This window comes from Gavia stellata, chromosome 9 (assembly GCF_030936135.1).
Source record: "Gavia stellata isolate bGavSte3 chromosome 9, bGavSte3.hap2, whole genome shotgun sequence".
In the NCBI taxonomy this organism is placed as follows: Eukaryota; Metazoa; Chordata; class Aves; order Gaviiformes; family Gaviidae; genus Gavia; species Gavia stellata.
In genome coordinates, this window is record NC_082602.1 from 16626722 (window position 1) to 16650391 (window position 23670).

Genomic DNA, 23670 nt, shown 5'->3' on the forward strand with positions numbered 1-23670 from the left:
AGAAATATGAGAGCAATCTCATTTCAGGAAGAAGAAACTGGATTAGCTTAACACAAAAGCTTTGCAAGGCAGTGGGCTCATGCTTCCTGCAGAGCACTGCTATCTGTTCTCGGCAGTAAGTGATGTTTTGCCAAACACAGAGGGAACCAAGAGTAACCACCTAACTCTCTGTCATTCCTCTTAGGATGGGGGTGTGCTGTGAGTTAGGAGTATCTGTGCCTCTGGGAGAGGCTACTGCGAATGACTGCGGTGGGCCTGTGTGGTACACCTCTCTGCTACAGCTTCCCACAAAAGAAAAAGAAATGGTAGAAGATGGGACTTCGAGCCAGACTGTTTAGACAGCCCACGAGAGGGAGAAATTTTGAAGCAGAAGGTGGGTTAGTTGGGTTGTGCTGGCTTGGCAGGGAGACCTACCAAGACTCCAACACTTATGCGTGCTCACAAACTTGCCTTATGACAGGTATGATAAAGTTAAACCAGGTGAGCTTCAGGCTATATGAGTGGGCTGTAAACAATTTCAATGGCATGCTGATGTACCCTAAATGCAGAGAGGACCTTTGCTACAAAGCATTAGGTCTCACCTGAAAGCCTACCAGTCTTGCACCAGGACTGAACACTCTACCAGATTTTCCAAGGAACTTGAAAAAAAGTAAACCAAAAATAAAGTATTTCCTCAAACACAGTGGACGGAGATCAGTCTTCTGTTAACAGAGGCTGCAATACAAGCCTACATCCATGCTAAATTACCGAATCCTGAAGAGGTATTTGTGAATTGCAGTTTACTTAAAAACATTTCATACAACGTTGATTCCTGACACACCGGAGACACCCATTCACACTCACCTGGTGCCACCTCTGCCAGCGAAGACTCCGCAGCTGACAGTGGGGAGGGCCACCACCTCCACTTGCCACATCCATGGGGATGTCCGTCAGAGCTGGTCCCATTCAGCCCAACTGATGAACCTTCCAGGTGCAGCAGCCTGCATCCAAACACTACTACAGCGAATGCCACTACACCCTCCTCCGCTACGGGCAGGCTTTTGTCCAGGCTAAAGGACACACATCAAGCACAACCAAGAAAAGGCAGAAACACTCCTTGCCCTGATCTCCAAAGCACATGCTGCCAGTTAAAGAAGTGAAAATGGTACTCAGCAAAGTAGCAAGGAAAAAATTCACTGTAAGTGTAAATTTGGCCTAGGCCCAGGCCCAGCCCTCTGCACCAGGGCAGCTGGCAGCGCTCCCACTCCTCCCGCCCCCCAGCAGCTGAGGGTCTCAACATACCTGGCAAAGAGGTGTTTGCATGCTTTGCCAGGGCAGGGGAACGAGGCCCCAGAGACCAACACGGGTGCCCAAAGAGGGGAGCAGGGCAAGGTGAGGCACCCTCCAGGAGCAGGCGGTGGGGAGTCTAGGGTAGCAGTGCTGGCCACGCGATTCACCACCTAGCACCGTGGACACACTAGTCTTCTGGGTTTTTTCCCAAGAAAAAGACATTTTGTACACTCATGAACAAAATATCCCAGACAAAAGTTGTCTCCCCTCCCCACCCTCAACTGAAATATCCCGCACAAGAGCTTTTTAACAGCCCCTCTGTGTGGAGGGGTTGGTGGTACAGCTGGTCCTCGCAGCAGCACTGACCACCCTGTGACCGCTCCTGGCGGGAGGCCGCTGCCCCACGGCACCAGGAGCTCAAGCAACCGAAAGGGTACGCGTGCTTCACCACAGCGTCCCCACGGGACAGGCCCTGAGCAGACTGCCTGGGCTCTCTTCCCTGTCCCCATGCTCCAATTGCTTGATTGGGACTTAAATTAATTGCAAAGATGGGGGAAGAGTTCGTGAGCTACCTACTTTGTGGCAGTGCAAGGTCCCTGGGCTGTGGCCGTATGCCCACGCTGCTGGCATGCCACCTGGCCACCACAGGGCTGGTCCAGCCCCGCCACGGTGCTGGGTGCCACCAGATGTGGGAAGATCATGAGCCAGGCAACATTTTGAACGCTTCCCCTTTGCCTTCTGTTTTTTGGCAGCTGGTTTGCCCTGTCCTCCTGTCAGCAAGCACTTCCCAAAGCTGAGGGTGGCCACAACACCTCTCTGGAAATCAAGAGATCTTGAGCCATTTGGAAGTTTCTAGAAAAGTATTTTCAAGTCAGGAGCAGAACAGCAGTCAGGGAGATAACCTGCTTCGTTAACTGATTTTGTTAATTTTGCACCCAGGAACAAGCTGCCAGCAGTCCAATGTAGAGAACAGGACCAACTGCTCCTTCAGAAGTCAACGTGCACTGTCCGGGTCTCTCGGACACGGGGCTGGAGGACATCCAAGTGCCAAGCGTACACAGGGGGTTTCCCCCTCTAATTCTGTATCTTCAGCTCAGCATCAGGCTTAGGCTTACTGCAGTTATTTTCCCGCTGATTTCTCCCAGTCGGTGAGCTAAGGCAAGGTACCTGAGGAACACCCAAGGAAGCCGCTCTTCCAGAGGTCATCCCGCGGGGTTCCCCAGAGAGGGCTCAGAGGACACCGGCGGCCACCAGATGGCGACGTTGGTCCGTGGCCGGCCGGGCGGGAGCGGCCCCAGAGCCCCGGTCGGGCCTGTCTGCGGGGACGAGCACACCCCTTCTGGCTCCTACCGTGGCAATTACCGGCTTGGGTCACTACGAATGGTAAACTACAATAATGCTTTTCCAGCAGCTGCAAGGGCAAGTGTCTCAGTCACATCTATGCAGAAGAGAATACCCCTCCCCACACCCCTTACCCAGACAACAGCCAAGCCCTAAACGCAGCATAGCAAAACTTCTGATTTCTTAAATGAAGAAGTTATGTGTGCCTAATAAAGATTCAGTTAAGGTGTGTTTTTAATACCACCACCATGGATCAATAAAATACTCAAGGTCAATGCTCATTGACGCTGAGCACCTGCAACTGACTCGCACTAGCACACCCAAACCGACCTCCGTGAAGCACACCAAGTAAGGTGAGTGTGATTTTTATAACATCCATTTAATATTTTAATGCTCACAGGAGCACACACAAAGTAAACAAAAAAGGTACTGAGTTGCTAACAACGCAAAATCATTGAAGAGAGTCATTACTTCAGCATTAGGATCTTCCCCCATGGATCCAGGACAAAGAACATCCCATGAAAACACCCACAAATCCTTGAAAGATTTCTGATGTGTGCGCTACTGTCGACCAGCGGTGATTGTACTGCAAGTATTGCTGTGGTGTTGGTTTCAGCAGAAAATTCTCATTTAAAAAACACATGCTGTAGTAAAGGTCAAATGTTTGGAGCTGAAACAGTCTGACTGCTTGCCATCTTTATCGGTCTATCACCGCTTTTCCCAACACCAGTAGATAAATATGAGTGTAGATACAAACCAAATCTCAGTGTGTAACACCCCACATTTCGCCTAATAGCATTTTTATAAGTTTTAATTGCATATTACTTTTCAGAAATTGCTGTGCAAAAAGAAGTTTGCCTCTTTCTACATGAGCATCAGTATCAAACGCGGCAGCTAAAGTAGAAGCTGCTGTACATTAGGCTCACAAAAATTAATTCAGTTGTTTATTGCTTTCTATTTGACCCAGCAGCACGTGGAAAGACAGACACAAAAGGAAACTGAAAGGCAGGCCCAGGAACAATCATGAGAAGGGAAACATCACCAAAATACAATGAATGCACACTACAATAACTGATGATATAATTTGTGGTTTTATTCCTATTTCTGATCAGGAACAGAAATATTCCACTGCAAAGGGAAACTGACAAACACAATAAAACTGCTTGCAACAAACGTAGCCCTTTCATGCCACATAACAACCCAACCAGCTTTTTTCTTTGGGTTTTCCTTTCTGCCAGTTCACAGGAAGCATTTGTATCTGCCATTAAGACACTGCTGCCACAGGTGCGACCCAGTATTTGTCATCATTAGTGGCTTACCTTGCATAGAATTGCTTGTGTCTTTGCTGACTGGTATGATAAGGAAACAAGGACCTTTGACATAAGCAGAGCTCAATCATCCGTGTGTGGGCTGTCTTCCGTTTGCTCAGTTCTACTTGCTATGGAAGTGCAATCACCGTACATTTAAATGCATCTTTGTGCCTGGTAGACAGACTATTGCAGTAATAAGCCAAACACCAGAACAGGACATTAGTGGGCAGTAAGCACACTATTGCTAGCTGTCTTTATCCCAGCAATAACCAAGGGAAAGGTAAAAACCTGTGCCCCAGTGCTTGGGGTTGAAAGGTTTCCATGCTCATTCCAAAATAGTTCCAAACAAATTTCCTGGTTTTGAATGACTGCAGTGCCCAAAAGGCAGGTTTAAGAATACACCACACCAAGCTGAACCACGTGGAGAGTGCAAGGTTAATTGAAACAACCTGGAGAATTTCTACAGCACAGCAAGAACATAAACATTCAAGTCACTCCAACAGTAACTTGCAAAATCCAGGGTGTCCTAATCTCATGTGAAAGGATTTTTATTTATGAAAGTGCGATTAAGTCTCCTTACAATATGCACATAGACAACCCCTAGTCTAGCCGTATGAGGCAGGAATGCAATGCTACAGTTCACACGAAGATGCATAACCATGCTCAGGTCACTGGTTATCTCAAGTGTTTTTATTTTATTCAGAATGACACCTGAGGAAAGGCTGGCTAGCACTGAAAGTTATCATTACGGCTTTTCACATGTTCTAGCAAAATGGAGCTATTTACACTACTGACAACTCCTTACCACAGAACTCCAATTACACCACCAGCTTCTGTAACACACTTGAAAAGAAAGTTTGAAAGCCATTTTGATAAGCCTCACTTGAGAGATGTCAAGAGATTGAGCATGAAAAGGAATTTCAGTGTCTAAGTAGTGATTTATGACAGAAAATTTTAGGAAAACTCACATTTTCACAGTTGTCTTAACTACTGCACAGCCCTTTCATTTCTCCAGTTGCCTATCAGCATTATAACAAATGAAACTACTCAAGGTTTAAAGGCTGAGGACTAGCAAAGTGATGCACAGGAAAACAGAGTAAAATGAGTAGGTTCAAGCTTTCCATTACCAATTTGTACGAAGAGTTGAAGAGAAACTCCGCAACATCTGCTTTTATTTCACTTGCCCATTTCGTGACCTCAGGAAAAACAGTTAGAAGTGAGCAGATAGCGAAGAAGAGGGACAGAGCAGTTGTTTCTAAAAAAAACGCGCACACCACCAAAACAAAACACCACCACCAGAAAAAAAAAGTGTCAGACCACTAACAGCCCTATCAAAAGCTTCCAAAAACTGAGAAACATCAGTGTTGCAGCCATGCTGGCTTAAGGATGCAAACAAGGCATCATTCATAAGCAAAAGACAGAGTCCTTTATTTGTCCAGGTGCTACAGCTGGACAGTGCATACAGGCACACAGCTTCCCCCCCCTCCCCCCCCAAAGAAGCCTGGACACACTTTGTGAGGCACCAAAGACAGTTACACTAAGAAGAGAACCCGTACTAAAATTTGAACATCTGGCCGCACGGTCTCTAGCTTTAAGTGGTCTAGCACATAAAACCACTTCAAACTAAAAGTACAGTTTACAAACATTAACATACAATAAGAGAGCAACAAATTGCACCTTATATGCTGCTTTCATCACCAAGTGGTGGAAGTGCTCCTCAGAAAAGGGCATTTAGTGACAACAGTAGTAAAGGCACTCCAAAGCACAAATGCTGCCAAACCTTCTCTTTGTCATGTACAAAACCCAGTAAAATACACTAGCAAGCCTGCTCACAAGCCTGAGCTGGAAGCTTAAGCTCTGCTCTATCTTCTGCAAAGAAGGTGGTTCAGCTATTCAACAGCTAAATCCTAAACACAGGCAGTTTACAACAGAGTACTTAACTCGAGAATTTTGAGTATGAGGGCAACAATGCAGGATGGAACAAGATCTCAAGCAAATCACTAGGACTTTTATGGGGGTTAAGTCTAATTCAGCATGAACCAAACACAGCTTACAAACCAGAGATAGTATCAAGATACCCTTTTCAGCTATGAGACTGTAAGAAGTAGGCTCCAGGCACTCCTCTGAACTCAATAAATCCCCATTCTTAAATTAAAGCACTGTAACTGCATGTGTTTAATATATTCCACACTAAAACCATTCACAGCTAGTTATGTTTGACCTTAAAGGGGTGTTACGTTCACAGACCAAATATCCCTCATACATCTATTCTCTCTTAATTCTACCCTGGAAAAACATGAGTTTTTCCATTATTATGCATGTTTCTGGACTTAAAACGGGTATCTGCCAAGATTTATTAGTCAAAGGGAAAGCAAAATCGGATGCATCTTCCTCTGTCTCCATTTAAAATTAAGCCTTTATTTCAGTCATTTTAAGCAGAAACCTCTCACAGCAGTTGGGATAAGCAGGCTGTCATACCATTACACTGTTACATTCAGTTGCAGAGATACATCTCACTTCATACAAATATAAGCAAAAGGTGTGTTTGTGGTGAGGTTTTTCACCCCTTGGGCAAAAGCATCAAGGAACAGTTCTTAAATGTCTCAGTGGGCCAAGTACATCGTTCTGCACTCTTTGCATAAGGAAGCCAACTGGTAATGCAGTAAATCTTGCCCATGGAACACAGGGGGAATTAAACCGTTGTGTCATGACAAATCTTACCTGACAGAAAAGCACATTCAACTTGCTTGAGGAATCCAACTGTTCAGTGAAAACCATCTATATTCAGTGTTGTCATAGGTGGGGTGGGGGTCCTTAATTGCACAAAGTTATAGAGCACTACTTCTTGGATTATTGAAAGTCAAAAGTTAAAACTTAACTGAGCACTACCCTCATATCTTAACTCTTAAAATATCTGAGGCACAAGTATGTGTGTGTACTTGTTTTATTCATAATTTTTCTTGGGATACCAAATGTATTTCTACTTCAGGTGATTTAACAAAATTGTTGACCTCATTTCAAAACATCCACTGATCCATTTTTCATTCAATGGCAATATCGAATGTTAAAAGGAACATAAAAACAAACATGCACACAATTGTACAGTTTTCATAAATGTCTATTTCATTATTTGTGGGTAGCGCATTAAACAGTTAAATACATTTAAATAATGTTTAAGTGACTGCACTAATGCAGAATTTTAACTAGATGGGTAACCAATTTAACTAGAAACCAGCTAACAAGTAACTGTCTAAATACTTCAAATACAGCTCTTGTTCTAGGTCATCCTTCTTGGGAAAAAAAGCCTGCTGGTCACATTGGAAATACATTTTAAGGCCAAATTCTTCTGATACCCCTTCTCTGCAGCAGTTTCTTCGTTTTTTTAAGCCTCCAATTCCAGGCCAAGACCAAGTTTATGGCCACCAGCATTGATGCTCTTTCCATCTATCAGGGCAGACAGTGTAAGTTTCACACCTGTAAGATTTTTAAACAGCATGTTTACAACATACATTCAGAGCAGCTTTCATGCAACTCAACTTCAGTCATTACAAGTCTCAGTTGTAGCTCTTTTTCTATTTCATTACTTTCCTCTAAAGATTTCTACAGAAGAACCCATTTACCCATGAAATCTATTGAAACCTAGATGCTTTTTGTAAATACCATATTATAAAGTGGATACACAAAGTCTCTAATTGGTAAGTACACAATAGCTCTCCTTTTCTAGATTAAGGTGTGCAAAGGAGGCAGAAAATTATGCATAGGAAGACAGACACTTGTAACAAGGAAGGGATGGAATGAAACTACGATTTTCATTGGTTTTCAAATAAGGAACTAACCAATGGTAATACAGCATTAACAGGTGTTTTCATATTCAAGCAGAACAAGTTACATTCTAGAGGTTTTCTTACTAAATATGAAGAGTAGGAAGGGTGTTCTTTTGACAATTAATCATTATTTCAAGACCTGTTATCATTCAATATGGTATGACTGGAGAAAGCAATGCTAAAAAAGACTGCTTTGCACAGCCTAAAGGTAAGCTATCAAACACAATACAGTCCACTCCTAAACAAATCAATGAGGAATATGATGCAAAAATACCATTGGATACAATGGAATTTGTATTGTTTAGATAAAGGTTTGACGCACAACATAAGCTACTGTAAAACATCTACTTTGCCTTCAAGACAAAGTTGTTCTGAATATAAATGCATAGATATCAAAGATTTTCTTTGTGATGCATAAAAGATATGTATCTGATGTAATTCATGTGATAACCCTTACCTGGCCTCAGGGTCTGGGTGTAACCCACTCCAACTAGACTAGAATTGTTCACTTTTGCCTGAAAAAAAAAACACCAAGACAAAAGCAACTGAAATATTGTAACTGATCAGTTCCTTGTTACCATTCAGAAGTTACAGTAACTATGGCAACACTGCCATTATCAACTTAACCAAATTTTACTTTTTCTTTCAATATCTCTGGGCTTACTGGATTCTCTTCCCAGCTATGCCCTTGCCCTGAAACTTGCAGCTAAAGTAGTAACATACTTAAGAGCATACAATGTAAAGGCAGGGAGAACTGTTACTGGAACATAGTTTGGCAGGTGAACTTCCCCACTCCCCTCTTTTCAGAAGGCCATAGCAATTTAGCACCAGTCTCACAAAACACTTCAGAAGAATCCTCCATGTTCATATCATTACAAAAGAATTAGTATCCTGCAGGTCCAATCAGTCAAGCAGCAAACATTTCGTAATACCATCATAAACAATATGTGTAAATGTGTTATCTCACTTTGCATCACTTCCTCTACAGGATGATTCCAACAAGCCAGGTTCAATTCTAACTTTATAACATACAGAAAACTTCTCTTCATATTGCCTTTTTAGCCAGTATCACCAGAGTTCTTACCATGATAAGATGACAGAGCTCCCCAAAAACAGGTTTTAAAAGAAATTCTGCAAACTTACAGAACGAGACATGAAGGGTTTGTGTTTTTTTTTTTTTAATAAATACATTAAGTCCTCTAGAGTAGCAAAACATTTGACAGTCAGATTCTAAAACAGACTTTGCTGTATGCAACATTACAGAATTTAAATACCGCTGGTTTAATTATAACTGCCTGGATTGTAAGAGTAATTCCTACCAGACTTCCTGACCTATTACCTTCTTTTGTACCAATAACACACAGATTCGCAGAAACTGAAATACACTGTGCTTAGCATAACCCTTTTGGTTAGAGCCATACTTACAGAGATAGAAGCAGTGGAATCCAACTTGTATTTAGCCGCAATGCCAAAGCGAGTGCTGTTGCTACCTGCTGTCCAAGCCAGGTTTACAGCAGTTTCAAGATTGTCACTCACTTTCTGGTAAATTGACCCACCAAATTCTGAACCATCATTGCTGCACAAATTAAGAAAAAAGTTACTCTCCTATATTTACACAATCCCAACATTTTTTAACTACTTCAAATTTTTATTCAAATAAGAATTCCAGAAGTCTGAGTTGTTTCACATTTTTTGACAGGAAAAGGGGAGATGAACAAAGGCTTCGGGCAAAACTAAACTGCAATAATTCATGGGAAAAAAAATGAAAAAAGGTATTTCAGAGTGCTACAGCTAATTCTCACACTAATGTCAAACTAAGTACTTGAATGTAATTCCAGATTGCATCCTTAAAAAACTAACAGATAAATGTTAATAGTTAGGAAACAGGCACTCTGAATTCTATGATTACTGAATACATATGATATTCCTAAAAAATTAGATGACCTTTTTAAAAATCTGTCACAATGTTTGACATTAGTAAATTGAAATGGCATTCTTACAGCTCAGACTATAAAGTGTTTTGTAGCTTCCTCCCATGCACCTCAACTTCCATAAACCCGGACAGACACAATCCCCATCCTCCCCCTCCAAAAGGCCTAACTTCTACTCAAAAATCAAGTTACTTCCTAACTAAACACACTATAACAATGCCAATTTTTGTTAACTTAGATTGAAAACACCGTGTTCTTCAGAGCGAGCTGATCAAAACCTGCTGAAGAACACTTAACATCTAAAGGCAGGAAGTCTGAAGAAAATTCATAAACAAGATGTCTTACACTTGTTTAGTTACACTTTAAGTGTTTCACGCACTCTTCATCCTGGACAGGCAACAAGATGAACCTACTCAAAAAGTCCAAAAGCAAAGCTCTAATCTTGCTCCAGAAACTACTACTGGCCTACTTAAACAGTGCAACGCTAATTACTATCTCTAACAAATCTTCTGCCCTTAAATTATAGTCAGATACAATTCAATACAATGGGAAAGGTGGAAAAAGCATTATGATCAGCTCTGCGTAACTGAACTACTGCACTTCCAATTTGGATGTACTTCAGTATTTGGTAAGCTGTAGTATATATTATGCTGTAAGTGCTAACAAGCCACAGGTATTTACTGTTTTGAAAAGAGAGATACGAAGTAACATTTATCATTTATTTAGAGTTTCCTAGTGAAAAATGCACTTCACTTAATGGCCTTGCAAGCACCTCTTGGTATTTCAAGCATTTATATTCTGACTAGAAGGAAAGGTAGAGAAAGCCTGCTTCTGTCTATCTGGACACCATGTTCAGTACTTACACATTAGTGTGCAGTTGGAAGTCTCCAGTCTTGTAACCCACAGAGAAGTTATTTCTTGTCAATTTTGATTTGGCACTATCAAAAGTCATCTGATAACCAGCAAGCCAGCCTTCATAACCAAAGACAGCTGAACCATGGATTGCAGGTCCAGCAAAATCAAAGTCAACATCACAACCTAGGTTTAGGCATTCACGTTTATAAGCTGACTTAATTTTACCACTTTTCTTTCTGAAACAGAGAAACAGTTATCTTAAGACAAGTCTTGATCTTCCTCAACGAACTGCCGAATTCGAGCCATATGACTCTACACAACGTTTCTAAATGCCATGCACATGCATCCTCTAGACTGGGCCAAAGCACAGCTAGCCCATCAAGAAAGCACAGGGCTACTGCAAACAGGCATTTTGTGATGAATGTAGAGGCACTGTCATGCCTCCTGCTATCTTCCAAGTATTTCTATCGCAGAAAATAAGCAAAGCGGGCTGTTGTGAAATGGCCAATACTAACCCCATAGAATCAGATGAGATGCTAAAGAGCCAAAGCCTTTAGCATTGGGATTTGCCAATTTGGATCAATAGCAAACCATACAAACATCTCTGTCAATACAACAGACCAGATGAACATTTACTGACCATGGGTGTTGTTACTGCCCTAAACAACGTAAAAAGATTAACAATTCTTACCCTGTATTTGGTGAGAAAGTTGTATCAAATGTCAACTTCAAGCCTTTGGCAATCTAATTGAACGGGGAGAAGATAAGATAAAGCTATAAATTCAGTTCTGCTAGTTAGGTAAAAGCAATAAATACTCTCCTAATCTATTACCTGATCTTCAATTGCAATTTCTGTTCCCAGAGTGTTATCTGTGTTCCATTTTTCTGTGAAAGTCAGCCCATACTCAGCCCACTTGTATTTGGTCTCCAAGCTCCCATTCACTTTTCCAGTGTCTGTGTTCGATGAACCAGATGTTGTGAATTCCTAAAAAGGACAGCATCCATGTTAAACAGAAGATACATGTGATCCTGAAAGCATTACACAGTGCCAAAAGAGAAAATACTTTTCTTCAGCAAACACTAAGGCCTTGTTGTTCTATGCAACAAGTTTAACAAACATTGGACAACTTGCGGGGGGAGAAGGGGGAACGACACAGACAAGAACTAGATGATTCATGCCCACATGGAGGCCTCCCCCCACTCCCCATCTCAACTGCAGTGTTTCTGCCACTATTACAAAATGTACAGGTTTGCAACATAACTCAGAAGCAAGACAGTAGTTACTGTAAGTTTTCTCCTTAAAAGCAGAAACAAGTTCTTGAAATGTAAGGTTAAGTCTGATACTCCTAATGAGCAAATTAAAAATCAAACCAGAGGCAAGAACACTATAAGGCACATCATGCAACTCCAGTAAAATTATTTAAGGATCACATATGTATTTTCATTATTCCAGTCAACCACCTCCAAAGATAAATAATGTACTACTGTAAAATGTCATAGAATGTCACCATTTTTCAGATTGGGGGTGGGGTGGGTGGTGGTTTGGTTTTTTTTCTTTGTTTTGGTTTTTTTTGTTGCTTTTTAAGAGAGTTCTCAGTCTAACCAATGCACCAGCCTTTCACACAAGCCATAGGCACACGTTTTTACTCACATTATAAAATTCCTATTCCCCTGACACTTTGGTTTAATGGAATAAACACAGGAATAACATTCATGCTTGAATTGTGAGCTAAGGCAACAGTCTGATTTAATGCTTCTAGTAGAGTTTTACTTGGAATTTTTGAAAGCATTTAGAAGTTAGCAATATCACTCCTATCTCCTTACTAAACTAAGTAGTTCCTGATGTCTCTCACTATTTGGATTCTCACGAAGAACGGAATGAATAGTTTCTGTGTACCACTGTTCAGAAACTAAAAGGCAATACACCTAGTAGAAGTGGAAGTCTGGTTTGCAAATATATGTCAAGGAGCTCCTTCCACTGAAATATTATTGTCACTATGGTTTAAAAAGCTTATCATTTCAACTTTTTAAAACATATAGATAAAAATTTTGATCTCTTACTTCCTCCATGCAAAGTATTATTTTCAAATCGACTCCTCACACTCACCTCCCCAAGAAGGAAACATGGATTTAAGATTACAAGTCCTTAAGCACCCATATTCTCACACTCCAAGGCCTACTGCACATCACAAGCATGCATGAGACTGTTCTTTAATGGTGGCTGGTCAATTTCAACCACAGCCAAGACATTTACTTGTATTATGTTAGTGAACCACTAAACCATCCACACAGCTGCATAATTCTAGTAAGGTCTGTTTCTTTGCAAATGACAGGGACTACACAACTTCAAGTCCAAATACATTCAGCTTTAACGTCTTGCTTTGTGCTACCCCTACGACTGCACAGGGTACATGTGACTGCAGCCATTTGTGGTAATAGCTTCAGGAGCAGCAAATTATTACATTATCTCTTATCTCTGCTTTAAAACATCTGCAGTACATATATGCCAGCACTTTCTCCTCCTGGGAAGGACAGCTTATAACTGGTAAGAGATTCACATGAAGGCTTGGATTTTTCAGAGAGTTTTACCAGTATTACTGGCAGTCCTCGAAAGAAGTGAGCTAAAATAAGAACAACTACATCTATAACAGGGCTCTTGCAAACTGTGTTGCGATACAGACTTCTAGAAAAAACACAGCATATAACGCATGCACCTTATTTCTAACAGCCAGTTACACTGTTAAAGCTTCCAGTTATGGGGAAGGGTGGGGCAGGTGGGGATCTACCTTTGTATCTTGCAAAGTCTGCTCTAGAAATAGATAAAAGTTACAAGAGGCACTGCTTGCATGATCAAGACATCTTGCATGGAACATTATTGCAACACTTTAGTACCTTTAAAGAGGAGCCAAAGACTCAACATGCTAATTCACTGCCAACTACTTCACACAAGCATCAAGATGCCAGAAATCTCCACCAAATACAGACAGTATCATAAGGTACTTTAGAAATAAATTCTGTGTACTACGATTCATGTATTAAAATACTTCAAAAAAAATGCATCAGCTATTTGTTCACCTTCAGATATAAGACAAGGGACAACCAATAAACCTTATTATTTTACTAAGATTACTAAACAGTGCAATACCTCTGTTACATTCAGAATAAAGTCAGATCTTTAGGGGCTTCTGAAATTATTTTATACCAAAAGTTTATCATACATATAACCTATAAACTACTTAACAGCACTTGGAAGGTGTCCTTTCTAATTAAATATCAGAACATATCCTGAAAAAAATATAATGAATAAAAAAAAAGGTACTTAAACTCACCACTCCGCTTGCAGATTTTGTTTTCACATCCAGTTTCACCAAGCCAAAACCTTAGCAAACAGAAGTCAAAGTTACACCAGTAGGCTTTAACTAAGACCATGCACATTTTTCAAGATGCTGGTTTTCCAAGCAGTCTTAGAAGTGCACCACACATATACATATATAAAAACAACCATAGACTGACTACAGTAACACTCAAACTTTAGATGCCACAGCGGGTAGAAGAGGCCACTCTAGAACAAGCCAGGAGTTCTGTTCTATCATCACTACACAGAAAGTGGGGAGTAGTCTCTCAGTTGTACACTGTACATTTAACTACCAAATGGGGACTACCAAGAGTAAATTCAGTGACAGACAAAAAGCATTCTTTTCTGTTCCTGGGATGGCATCAGCTTTATAGTCAATACCATTGGAACAACTATCCCAATGCATAAAATTCGTCTCTCAGCACCAAAAAGAAATATCTCAAAGTAAAAAACTGTGAAAGTGAAGTCACTGGGAAATGCACATCCACTGGAACAGTAATATAAGTAGGTTTTATAGTAATGCCAATTCACGTTGTTACCCTTAGAGCTGAGCGACAGTCTTGGTGAAAAAGCCCCCACATGCATTCCCAAAGACCAGAAAGAAACAGCACTATAATGAAGCAGAAATTAATTATGCAACTGCCTGGTATTAAAGCATTTTAAAATGTTGAAGGATTCTTTATCCCGATAGATATTCCCCTTCTATTCCAAAAATGGCTATAATGTTACAGTGGTATATATCCCTTTCTATATCAACAGATGTTGTGGTACAGGCAGATTGGTAAACAAAGTGTACTCCTAAGTTAAATTACACTTGACACTTACATTCCTGCATACTTGTACACCCTTGATGTTTATGTGGCTAAAGCAGTAAGATTTAACAGACTTCACATCAAAACAGCCCACAAAATCCTCCAATGATCTGATAGTTGGCAGTAATGATATAAAAATAACACACATCCCCCCTCCCCAGAAACCCAGGCATTTGAGCACTCAATTTTACATACAGGTTTAAAAAGGCAATTCATTGCTGCACCACAAACACCAGGTTTTATAAAAGATACCATTCTTACCATATCCTTTATTGAAGATATCTCTGGCAGATTTGCCAAGGTCTACATATGATGGAGGAATCGCCATTGGAGCTGAAAGGTAATAGGCTAATTAATAGTGAACATTTTACCATTGCGCGCACACCAAAAATGCTACCACAACTCTTTAAAGATACTCTTTAAGGCAGATACCTATATGAAGGCAGTTGACAGACAGATGGCTCAAACAATTACAGTATTCTGTGAAACACCTACAGATTTTCAGTGATGGTCACTGTGAAGACTGAACGTTTTCCTGGCTTAGGTAATCTGCTTGTAGATAAGAGGCATTACAAGCCCACACAGTTCTTAATTTTTCAAGTAGATTTCTCCATACATCTTTAATTACCAGAAATCAACTAATAGGTCACATTTCCAGAGTTGGCAGTTACCAACAAAAACCAGGAAACTGGAAATTTGAAAAACTATAATGCAGACAGTTATTTCCTGAAGTTCCACAAAGTCAAATTTGACAGATGCTTATGAAAATTACCGGAAAGGACCTAGAAAGTTTTATTTTCAAAATGTAAAAAGAGTGCATATCTGGTTTACAACATCATTTGCCCCATATTTTAAATGGAAGACATACAATTTAAAAAGCAATGTCTAATGCCATTAACTAGCAATCAATCTGATAAAATTTCTTCTTCCTTATAACATATAAGAGTTCAAGTTTGGGGGGTTGTCTTGTTAGTTTAAAACAAACAAGTGGTAGGGATTCTGGGTCAGTGAGAAAGGGACTTTTAAAGAGAGCTTTTCTCAGACAGGGAGCCTCTGGCAATCTCACTATTAAAGAACCTGTCATTCAAGACTAGCTATGACCCAGCCTCCCTGGCCCAATGGATAGATACCAGCCTAAGGTCTCACACAGGCCTGTATGGTTCTCCTCCCTGTGAAGATACACTCTACCTGTACCTTCCTTCGGTGACTGTTTTCCCATGATTTCAATAGCAAAAGGCCACTGTTACAAAGGCACTGTGTTTTAAAATACAGAAGACAGAGTATATTTCAAAGAGTTAATAACTCCCCCCATGCTGTGGAAGGGGGCGGGGGGGGGGGGGGGCGGGGAGAAGAACAATGAAACTAACTACATAAGCATCATAAAAAGGCTAAACACAAGCAAACAAAGATCTTCTCTTATCTTTTCAAACTGATTGGTCACATTTGTTTTGCAGAGAAAGTCAGATTAACATAATTGACTGTTTACCTTGTTCTTGTGTTGGGTGGGGTTTTTTGTTGGGTTTTTTTTTTGCTTAATTAAATGAAAAATATCTTCAGAACCCAAAAAATAACAAGGGCAGTACTCTCACATTAACTTTCAACTGAAAGCAAAATAGGTTACTTTAATTTTTACAGAACTTTTAACCAGTATTCAAATTTTCAACACCTGGCTGTAGAATTGCTTATCTTCTGCAGATTTTGGCAAAATCGTAAGTGTATTCAATAATACAGGATCATAGCAACCTTTTTTTTTTTAATCTCTAAAAAGTTTCTTTCCATCTTTTCATGGTCTTATCTACATAAAGGGAAAACTTACGTGGAACACCTGATTCAGAAATATTTCCTTTAGGGCACCATTCCAATAAACAGACTGTTGTTTCACAATAGTATCCACATTAAAAAAAAAAACCCACACCCTAATTACACCTGCCATATACAGCCTAATTGCATGAACTGCTGCTATTTAAAAAAAAACAAAAAACGTATTTTAGCAAGCAATAGTAAGGCACAAGACTGTTTCTTATCTTTCTACAATTTCTAGTGCAGTTTTCCAGAGTACCTTACTCCACCTCCCTAAGCCATAAGAGGGTGACTTCAACCTCCTCTGAGCAAAAACATTTACATTCACAATTTAACAAAAAAAAAAATTTAAAAAAACTTCTTTAGTATGGAGTTATAAACTCTACAACCAAGTCACAATAGCAAGACATCCATCACTTTCTCAAGAACATAAAACAAGTCCATTTTTCCATAGAGTTAAAGTAAACTGTGTCTTAAAAAAAAAAAAGACATGAAAACTACTTGAAGCATTTGAAGCTTAAGAAGGCTCAGCCCACGTTCAAGTCCATAATAAATAAGTCTCAAGAAAAAATTCTGTAGGAGAACAGATACTAATCCCAGTGACAAGACATTAAATGGTTCCTATTATTTATTCAATAAAAAGAAGCAGGTGGTAGACCAAATTATGAGAAAGTGTGCGAACACTGCTCTTTCCCCTCTAAATTTTTGCTGTACAGCAACTGTACAATTCATAAGCAGTTTAAAATAATTTAGAGAAGGTTTAGCTATGTATTTTTCCTTTAATGAATAGATCTCACTTCTAACTAGCATCTTCAGAAGAATAGTTATTTCTAGGTTTGAGGTTTTATACTAGCCTTTAGCACAGATGTGCTTTTACAGTGTAAATAAATGAGTTTTGCGCTTTTGTTTTCAATGTTTCCAACCTGACTAGACAACCATTACAGACAAGAAATTTATGCTAAGCAGTAATGTCCTGACAAGTTAACAAACGTATCTGTGTCTAAATTCAAAGGATTACTACAGTAAAAAGGATGTTGCCGGTTATCTGGCCTAGTTAAGCACCTTCCCCATTGCAAGAAAACCAACCAGTATTTATCAGACACTCCAGCCTACAGATGCAAGTTTTGTGATAAAAAGTTAAAACAGACAACAACTGTCACACTGCTGTTGTAATCCTACACTAACAGGGATGGAAGAGGACAAAAGGGGAAACCAAGAGGTAATTTTGGGTATACTAAATACCTGATAAGCCAGTGCCATCATCAGAATGCTCTTTAAATGAAAACAGGGCAAAAAAAAAAAAATCATTCTTGTGTCCTCCAATGTTGGCAAATTAACTAGGTTTGCAAATTCTTATAATCAAAAGTGATTTTCTTTAACACTATTTTGAAGTGTCTTTCATTTAGAAACTATTAATCAGAAGTGACTGAAGTATAAGTACCATTTAACAACAAGAGGTTTGTTGTGAAAGCAACTATCAGCTAATCTTACTCCTCATTTCAAAAACACAGAATCTACTTGAATCAAGTGGGAGCTCCACCCTAACCTCTGTTTCATGCCACCCTAAAAAAGAAAGTTTAATTAATCTATTACTCAAAAGCCACAAACATGCTTTCTTCTTCTGTAAAAAGAAAAAAAAATCATCCCAAGAACAGAAAAAGTGTATTAATGTTATCAGAATGATTACATCAGAGTTTTCTTTCGAGGTAATATTTCAAAACTCTCTCACACCCTACAATTAAAGGAATACCAAGGACTTCTATAAAAACTTCTAACAATTTTAATATCTCAGGACATTGAAGATCAGGCTAGAAGCTGGATCAAGCTATAATAAAAAAACTTAAGTACTCGTACAATTTATAAAAAATGGCAATAACTACACTGAAATTGTATTCCGGTTCTGTTATGAACATCAACAGAGAAATTGGTATTATTCAAAAAATACTTTGTTAAAATACACTGGACACACCACTGACCTTTAGACTTACACTGCTTCTAAGGCTTAAAAAAAAACAAACAAACCCCAAAACACCAAACCACCTCATTACCCGTGCTTCAACTCTCTCCCTACTTACATGCTAGTCTAGTAGCCATAGCTAGACCAATTTAGAGACTCTACAGAGGAGGGAAGGAAAATTAAACATCTGAAAGTGAACTACGTGCTCAGAAATCGAAAGCAGAGGTAAAGCAGACCATCCCAGAAGAGAAGGACACCGCGAGGGAAAAGGGGGATGCGAAAAGCCAGGCCGGGACACGTGGGGAGGCGGCACACCCTTCCAGGGAAGGGCCCGGGCGGCGGCGCCCAGCGCCAGGTCCTTCCGCCGCGCCCAGGCCCGCCGCTCCCGCCAGGCCCACCGCCAGGGCGAGCGGCGCCCGCTGCCGCGGCAAGGTGAACTCCTCCACGCGGCCATCTTGGGCATCCCGGCCTGACCCCCTCCCGCGCGCCCGCCGCGCCACCCCTTATGTAACCACGGGCCGGCCCGGCCCCGCAGGCCGAGAAGGACGCGGCGCCTGCGGAGGCCACGGGGCGAGGCGGAGGAGGGCGACCCGTGCGGAGAAACCCTCCCTCCCTCCCTCCCTCCCCACCCCCACCGCCCCGCCGTTAGCCTGGGCGCTGGGGAAGGCGCCCCCGGCCCCACCGACCCCGAGCGGCCCCCAGCCCCGCTCGCCATCCCTCCGCCCGCTCGCACACGGGCGAGCCCCGCCCGCCTCCCCGGCTCGCGCGGGGCCGGTCGCGGCCCGGGCCGGCACCTGACTAGCGCGGGAGGGCGGCGGGGCCGGGCAGAGCGGGGCCGGGGGTGCGGGCGGGTCTCGCCGTGAGGAGGCCGCGCTGCTGCAGCCGCTGGCACTGGAGGGCGAAGTGAAGGAGACACCGATCCGCCCGCCCGCCGCCGCCACGCAGGACCCCAACGAGTCGGGGCCGCCCCGCCCGCCGCCTCCCCCGGCCGCCGCACCGCGCTGTCGCCCCCTTGCCCCCCCCGGCCACCGCACGGCGCCGCCGCCCGGGGCCCAGAGCCGGGGGGCGGCGGGAGACGCCGCGCCCCCGAGCGAGGAGCCGGGGGAGGGGAACATCGCGGCCCGACAGGCGCTCGGAGGGGCAGCCCCGACAGCGGAGAGGGGTCCTGCGGGCGGGCGGGGCCTACAGTGGCGGGCGGGGCCGCCCGGCGGCGGAGGGCGGTGGCGAGCGCGCCAGGCGCCCGCGGGGCGGGAGGGCAAAGCCTCCTGTGGCGCAGCGGGCGGGGCGGCCGCGCGGGCTGCGGCGGTGCTCGGTTGCCGTTCTTGAGGGGAGCGGAGCTGGGGAGTGACACAAAGGGCCAGGGGAGCCCAGCGCCGCCCGGGGGGACGGCGAGGCAGAGGGCGCCGCAGGTACCGGCTCCTCAGCAGGCCTGTGGCGGCCACACCCCAGGAGCATTTCTCCGTAGGAGAGTTTAAGTAATTCTTCTCCACAGGGGGATGGGAGGCTGAAGTGCCTACAGGAGGATCTGCGCCCAGGGCCACTGCCCTTCCCGAGAAACTACTCGTCTTCCTTTTAGGGCCCACCTGCCTCCAGTCTTGGCACACGATCTTGTGAAGTCCTTCGCCTAGGAACAGCCATGGGCGCCAGCTCTGCAGCCGGCCAAAGTGGTGCCGGTGGGGTTTGCCCAGAGAGCACTTGTTGGAGGCAGCCCTTGCTCCTCACAGCGCCCGAGACCCCTTCGCCACGATGGCCAGCCCTTGCAGAGCACGGGAGTGATGACACACTGCCCAACAGCCCTCCGCTGGGATGCTCGCCTTCGCTTTCCCACTTCGCACAGCTCTTTGAAACTCTGAACATGTCACACCTAACATGCTCTCCTGTTGCTACTCCAAAACCCAGAGACACAACACCCAGTAGCACGGCTGTCCCATAGCTGATCTGACAGCTTGTACTCCATCTAAACAAGGTTTGCTATCTCTTTCAGACAAGGGCCACAGTCTCTCCAATTGCCTAAGCTCCATTTTTACCTTCCAGTCACCTCCCGCCAGAAGACCCCCACACCATAGGACAGCATATCTCAGGTCAAGCGAAGCAATAACCCTCAGAAAGCTTTATTAGATAGCGCTGTCCTGATCATAAATAAGACCTCTTGGAGAAAACAGTCAAATGACTGTTCTGCAGCAGCCATTGCTCAACGCTGCAGCAGGAATCACTGAATCACCAATGCAGACCATTGCTAGGCCAAGGAACTGCAGGGTAGGCATTTTTGAAATTCATAGTTTTCCCCTGCTTACTTGGATTATGACATGATCAAAATTCCTCAAGAAAGTAAAAATAATTTACAAATACAAATTATATTTGCATAGTATGAAAAATATATATTGTCATTCAACACTACTAATTTACCAGAACACATGGTACAACAGTAGTTTTCCAGGCTACTAGAAACAGAGCAGATTAGCAGCAAGGCTCAACATAATGCCAGTCAGCACCTGGTAGTTATATCAAAAGATAAGCAACTGATTTTTTTTTTTTTTTTTTTTAATCTAAGTCCAATACTTTCACATCAGAAGACCTAACAGGTTAGTATGTTTCATTTTGTTGTTTTTGAATAAGACAGCTTGGCATTCCACAGAGGGGTATGTGTTGATGAATCAAGAAGGAAAACCACATGCCGAGAGAATAAATAGCAATAAGAAAAGAAAATTAGTGTATCTTTTTGTGCACAGGAACATACATTAGGAATAAATAGAGATCTGATTAAGTAAAAATAGATTGTGGCATAAGTTGTTCATTATTTAAAGATGTGCATTTATTATTCATACCCATAGTATAAATCCATTCTGAATAAGATTTCAGTTACTTACACGAGACATCAGCATTTTGCCTTTTTTTTTTTTCCCCAAGATTAATATTTTAGTCATGGTTCAGCTTTATTTTTAGCAAACCAGGAAAGTAATTACTGCCCCACCCTGAGCAAAAAAAAAAAAAAGGCAATGAATCACTTGCTTTGTGAAACAAAGCAGAGACATAACCTGAGACTGACAACAGCACACAAACTCCTCTGCATTAACGTTCCAGGCTTCTGTAGCGACAGCCTCTGCCTGCCAGTGTTTTTTACTCTCACTCTCCCGATTCCTCACTACTTGTACAGCCATGCCTTATTTGTCATAGCGTATCTACTAAAGCTCAGAGCAGCATTCCTTCAGGCCTGCAATGGCAAGGCATCTAAATTATTCTGGACCTTTCTTCTTAGCATTCTCCTCATACCGTTCAGTGCACACACCTCCTGTGCAGGTGCGCTCACTGTAAATGGGCTGGTTTCCCATTGAAACTAAGCAGCTCTCGGGTTTTGTGCCACTTGCAGTGTAACTGTTACCACTTTGTATGAATACAGCCATGCTTACGCATAACTGACATCACAGAGTCAAGTTTTACTAGTGCCACTTGGAAAAAGAACCCCACACATCACTACATTAGTTTACTACAAGAACATGCCATTTGAACAGAAACTCTGCTTATCTCTCCATATGTTATAATCACAATTACTTAAGTAATGTATGTGACCAACAAAAAGAGTGAAAGCAGCTACAGTGCATATCGGTGTCCAAACAGCTTAGATAAGTTCACTTCTAACACAAGCCTGAAGTCATTGCTGGCTCTCCCCTCCAGATACAGATCTTCAAGTTGAAGATTCGGTGGAGAAGAAACCTTAGCAAAAGTCTAGCAATGAGCTACTAAGTAAATTAGGACTCCTCATTCTGAAACAAGTTGACCTAAGGGATATAGCAAAGATTATGCAAGTATAACCAGCAGGGAAAGGGTGGAAAATAGTGGAAGCTAGCAGGAAACAAGTTCAGAACAAGCAAAGCAAAAGGTTTTTTCCACCAAAGGAAAAAAATACTGATGCCGTTCAGCAGAATTACCTGCCATAAGAAGCTAAATGTTTATATGGGCTCCAGGGGAAACCAGACAGGTTTGTGGAAGAGAAATCCAGTGAGGATTACTAGTTATTAATCCATTCAACCATTACATATGGCTGTATGGCCTCTTTGGAGTCAGAAAATCCCTGAGCTGCAAATGGAGGTATCATTTAAGCTTACTCTGTTCTTACACTCCTTTTATCAGGCATGTGTTGCTTAAATCATTGCTTAATTCATCGTCTCAGAGGCAGGAATATTAGGCTAGCTACACCTTTTGTTCAATACCATACAACTGTCCTTATGCAAACCAGACATCTGGAAAGCCTTAAGAGGGCAACCAGAAGAGGCCCATACTGCCAAGAGCCTTTAGACTGGCAGATTTAATGCCTTTTAATTTTTTTTCCTCCAAGAAGTTTTAAGTAGCCTTCTTTCAGTTTAGCTTAAACAATTAGGAGGAAGTTTAACTTAAACCAGTGTCCAAGATACACTTAAAACAACAGGTCCGTATAGAAGCCAACACATTTGAATCCTCTGATACATGTACATATGCAGATAATTCCTTAGCTCAGAGAAACACCAACAAATATTAGCCTGCAATTTTAGAGCTGAGAAGGCAAACAAAAAGCAAATTTGAGAAAGCCATCAAGGGAACCAACTTGTTTGCAGGGCCTGCTAAGGCTAATAGAGACACAGATCACCTTGCAGCTATATAGCTAATGAAAGCTGATTGCCCACAGCTCTACAGCCAAAGCAAACTAAAAATCCAATCCTTGTTGTTATGGCCTGTGGAGACACTGCACACTCTTCTAGTACACGTTCAATGCTAAAGCACACTATTCCCAAATAAACAGTAAGAGGGATGTGGAAAAGGTTCTCTTAAAGAGCAAGGAGAAACGGAAATGAAAACCAACCCACGCAGAAGAGCCTGCACTTATTCCTTCTTCTGGATTTATCTTTGGTTGATTGTAAATTCTTTTCCTTCCTTTTTCTTTCTGTTGCAGTTTCCATTGCCTCAGGATTTTTTTTTTAACCTCTGTAGCTCAAGGAATAATCAACTTTTCAACAAAGCTAACTACTACCTGATAGATTTAGAAACCCTCAGGTTTCCCAACACTCTGAAATAAGTAAATTAATAGGCTTCATTCTTTGGAGGAGATACCTCCTGGAAAGGGAGGGGCAATCAAGTAATCAAATGCTGATTTGTAAGCAAAACACAACCATTCATGTAAAACTCACTGAGAAACTCAGAGAGATATGCCCAGTGTTCCTGAATCACTTAGGTGGAGCAACAGG

At 42.2% G+C, this 23670-nt stretch overlaps 1 protein-coding gene across 1 annotated transcript; it reads right to left on the reverse strand.

Moving 5' to 3' along the window:
• Positions 1 to 6318: 6318 nt before the first annotated feature.
• VDAC2 (voltage dependent anion channel 2) lies at positions 6319 to 23385 on the reverse strand. Its single transcript, XM_059820919.1, has 9 exons — positions 23289 to 23385; positions 14959 to 15030; positions 13860 to 13909; positions 11363 to 11515; positions 11222 to 11274; positions 10539 to 10766; positions 9170 to 9320; positions 8202 to 8259; positions 6319 to 7394 (listed from the first exon to the last, which is right to left on the reverse strand). The coding sequence occupies exons 1-9, from the start codon at positions 23383 to 23385 to the stop codon at positions 7303 to 7305; spliced, it is 954 nt and encodes a 317-aa protein (XP_059676902.1). The 3' UTR covers positions 6319 to 7302.
• Between the last annotated feature and the right edge of the window lie 285 nt (positions 23386 to 23670).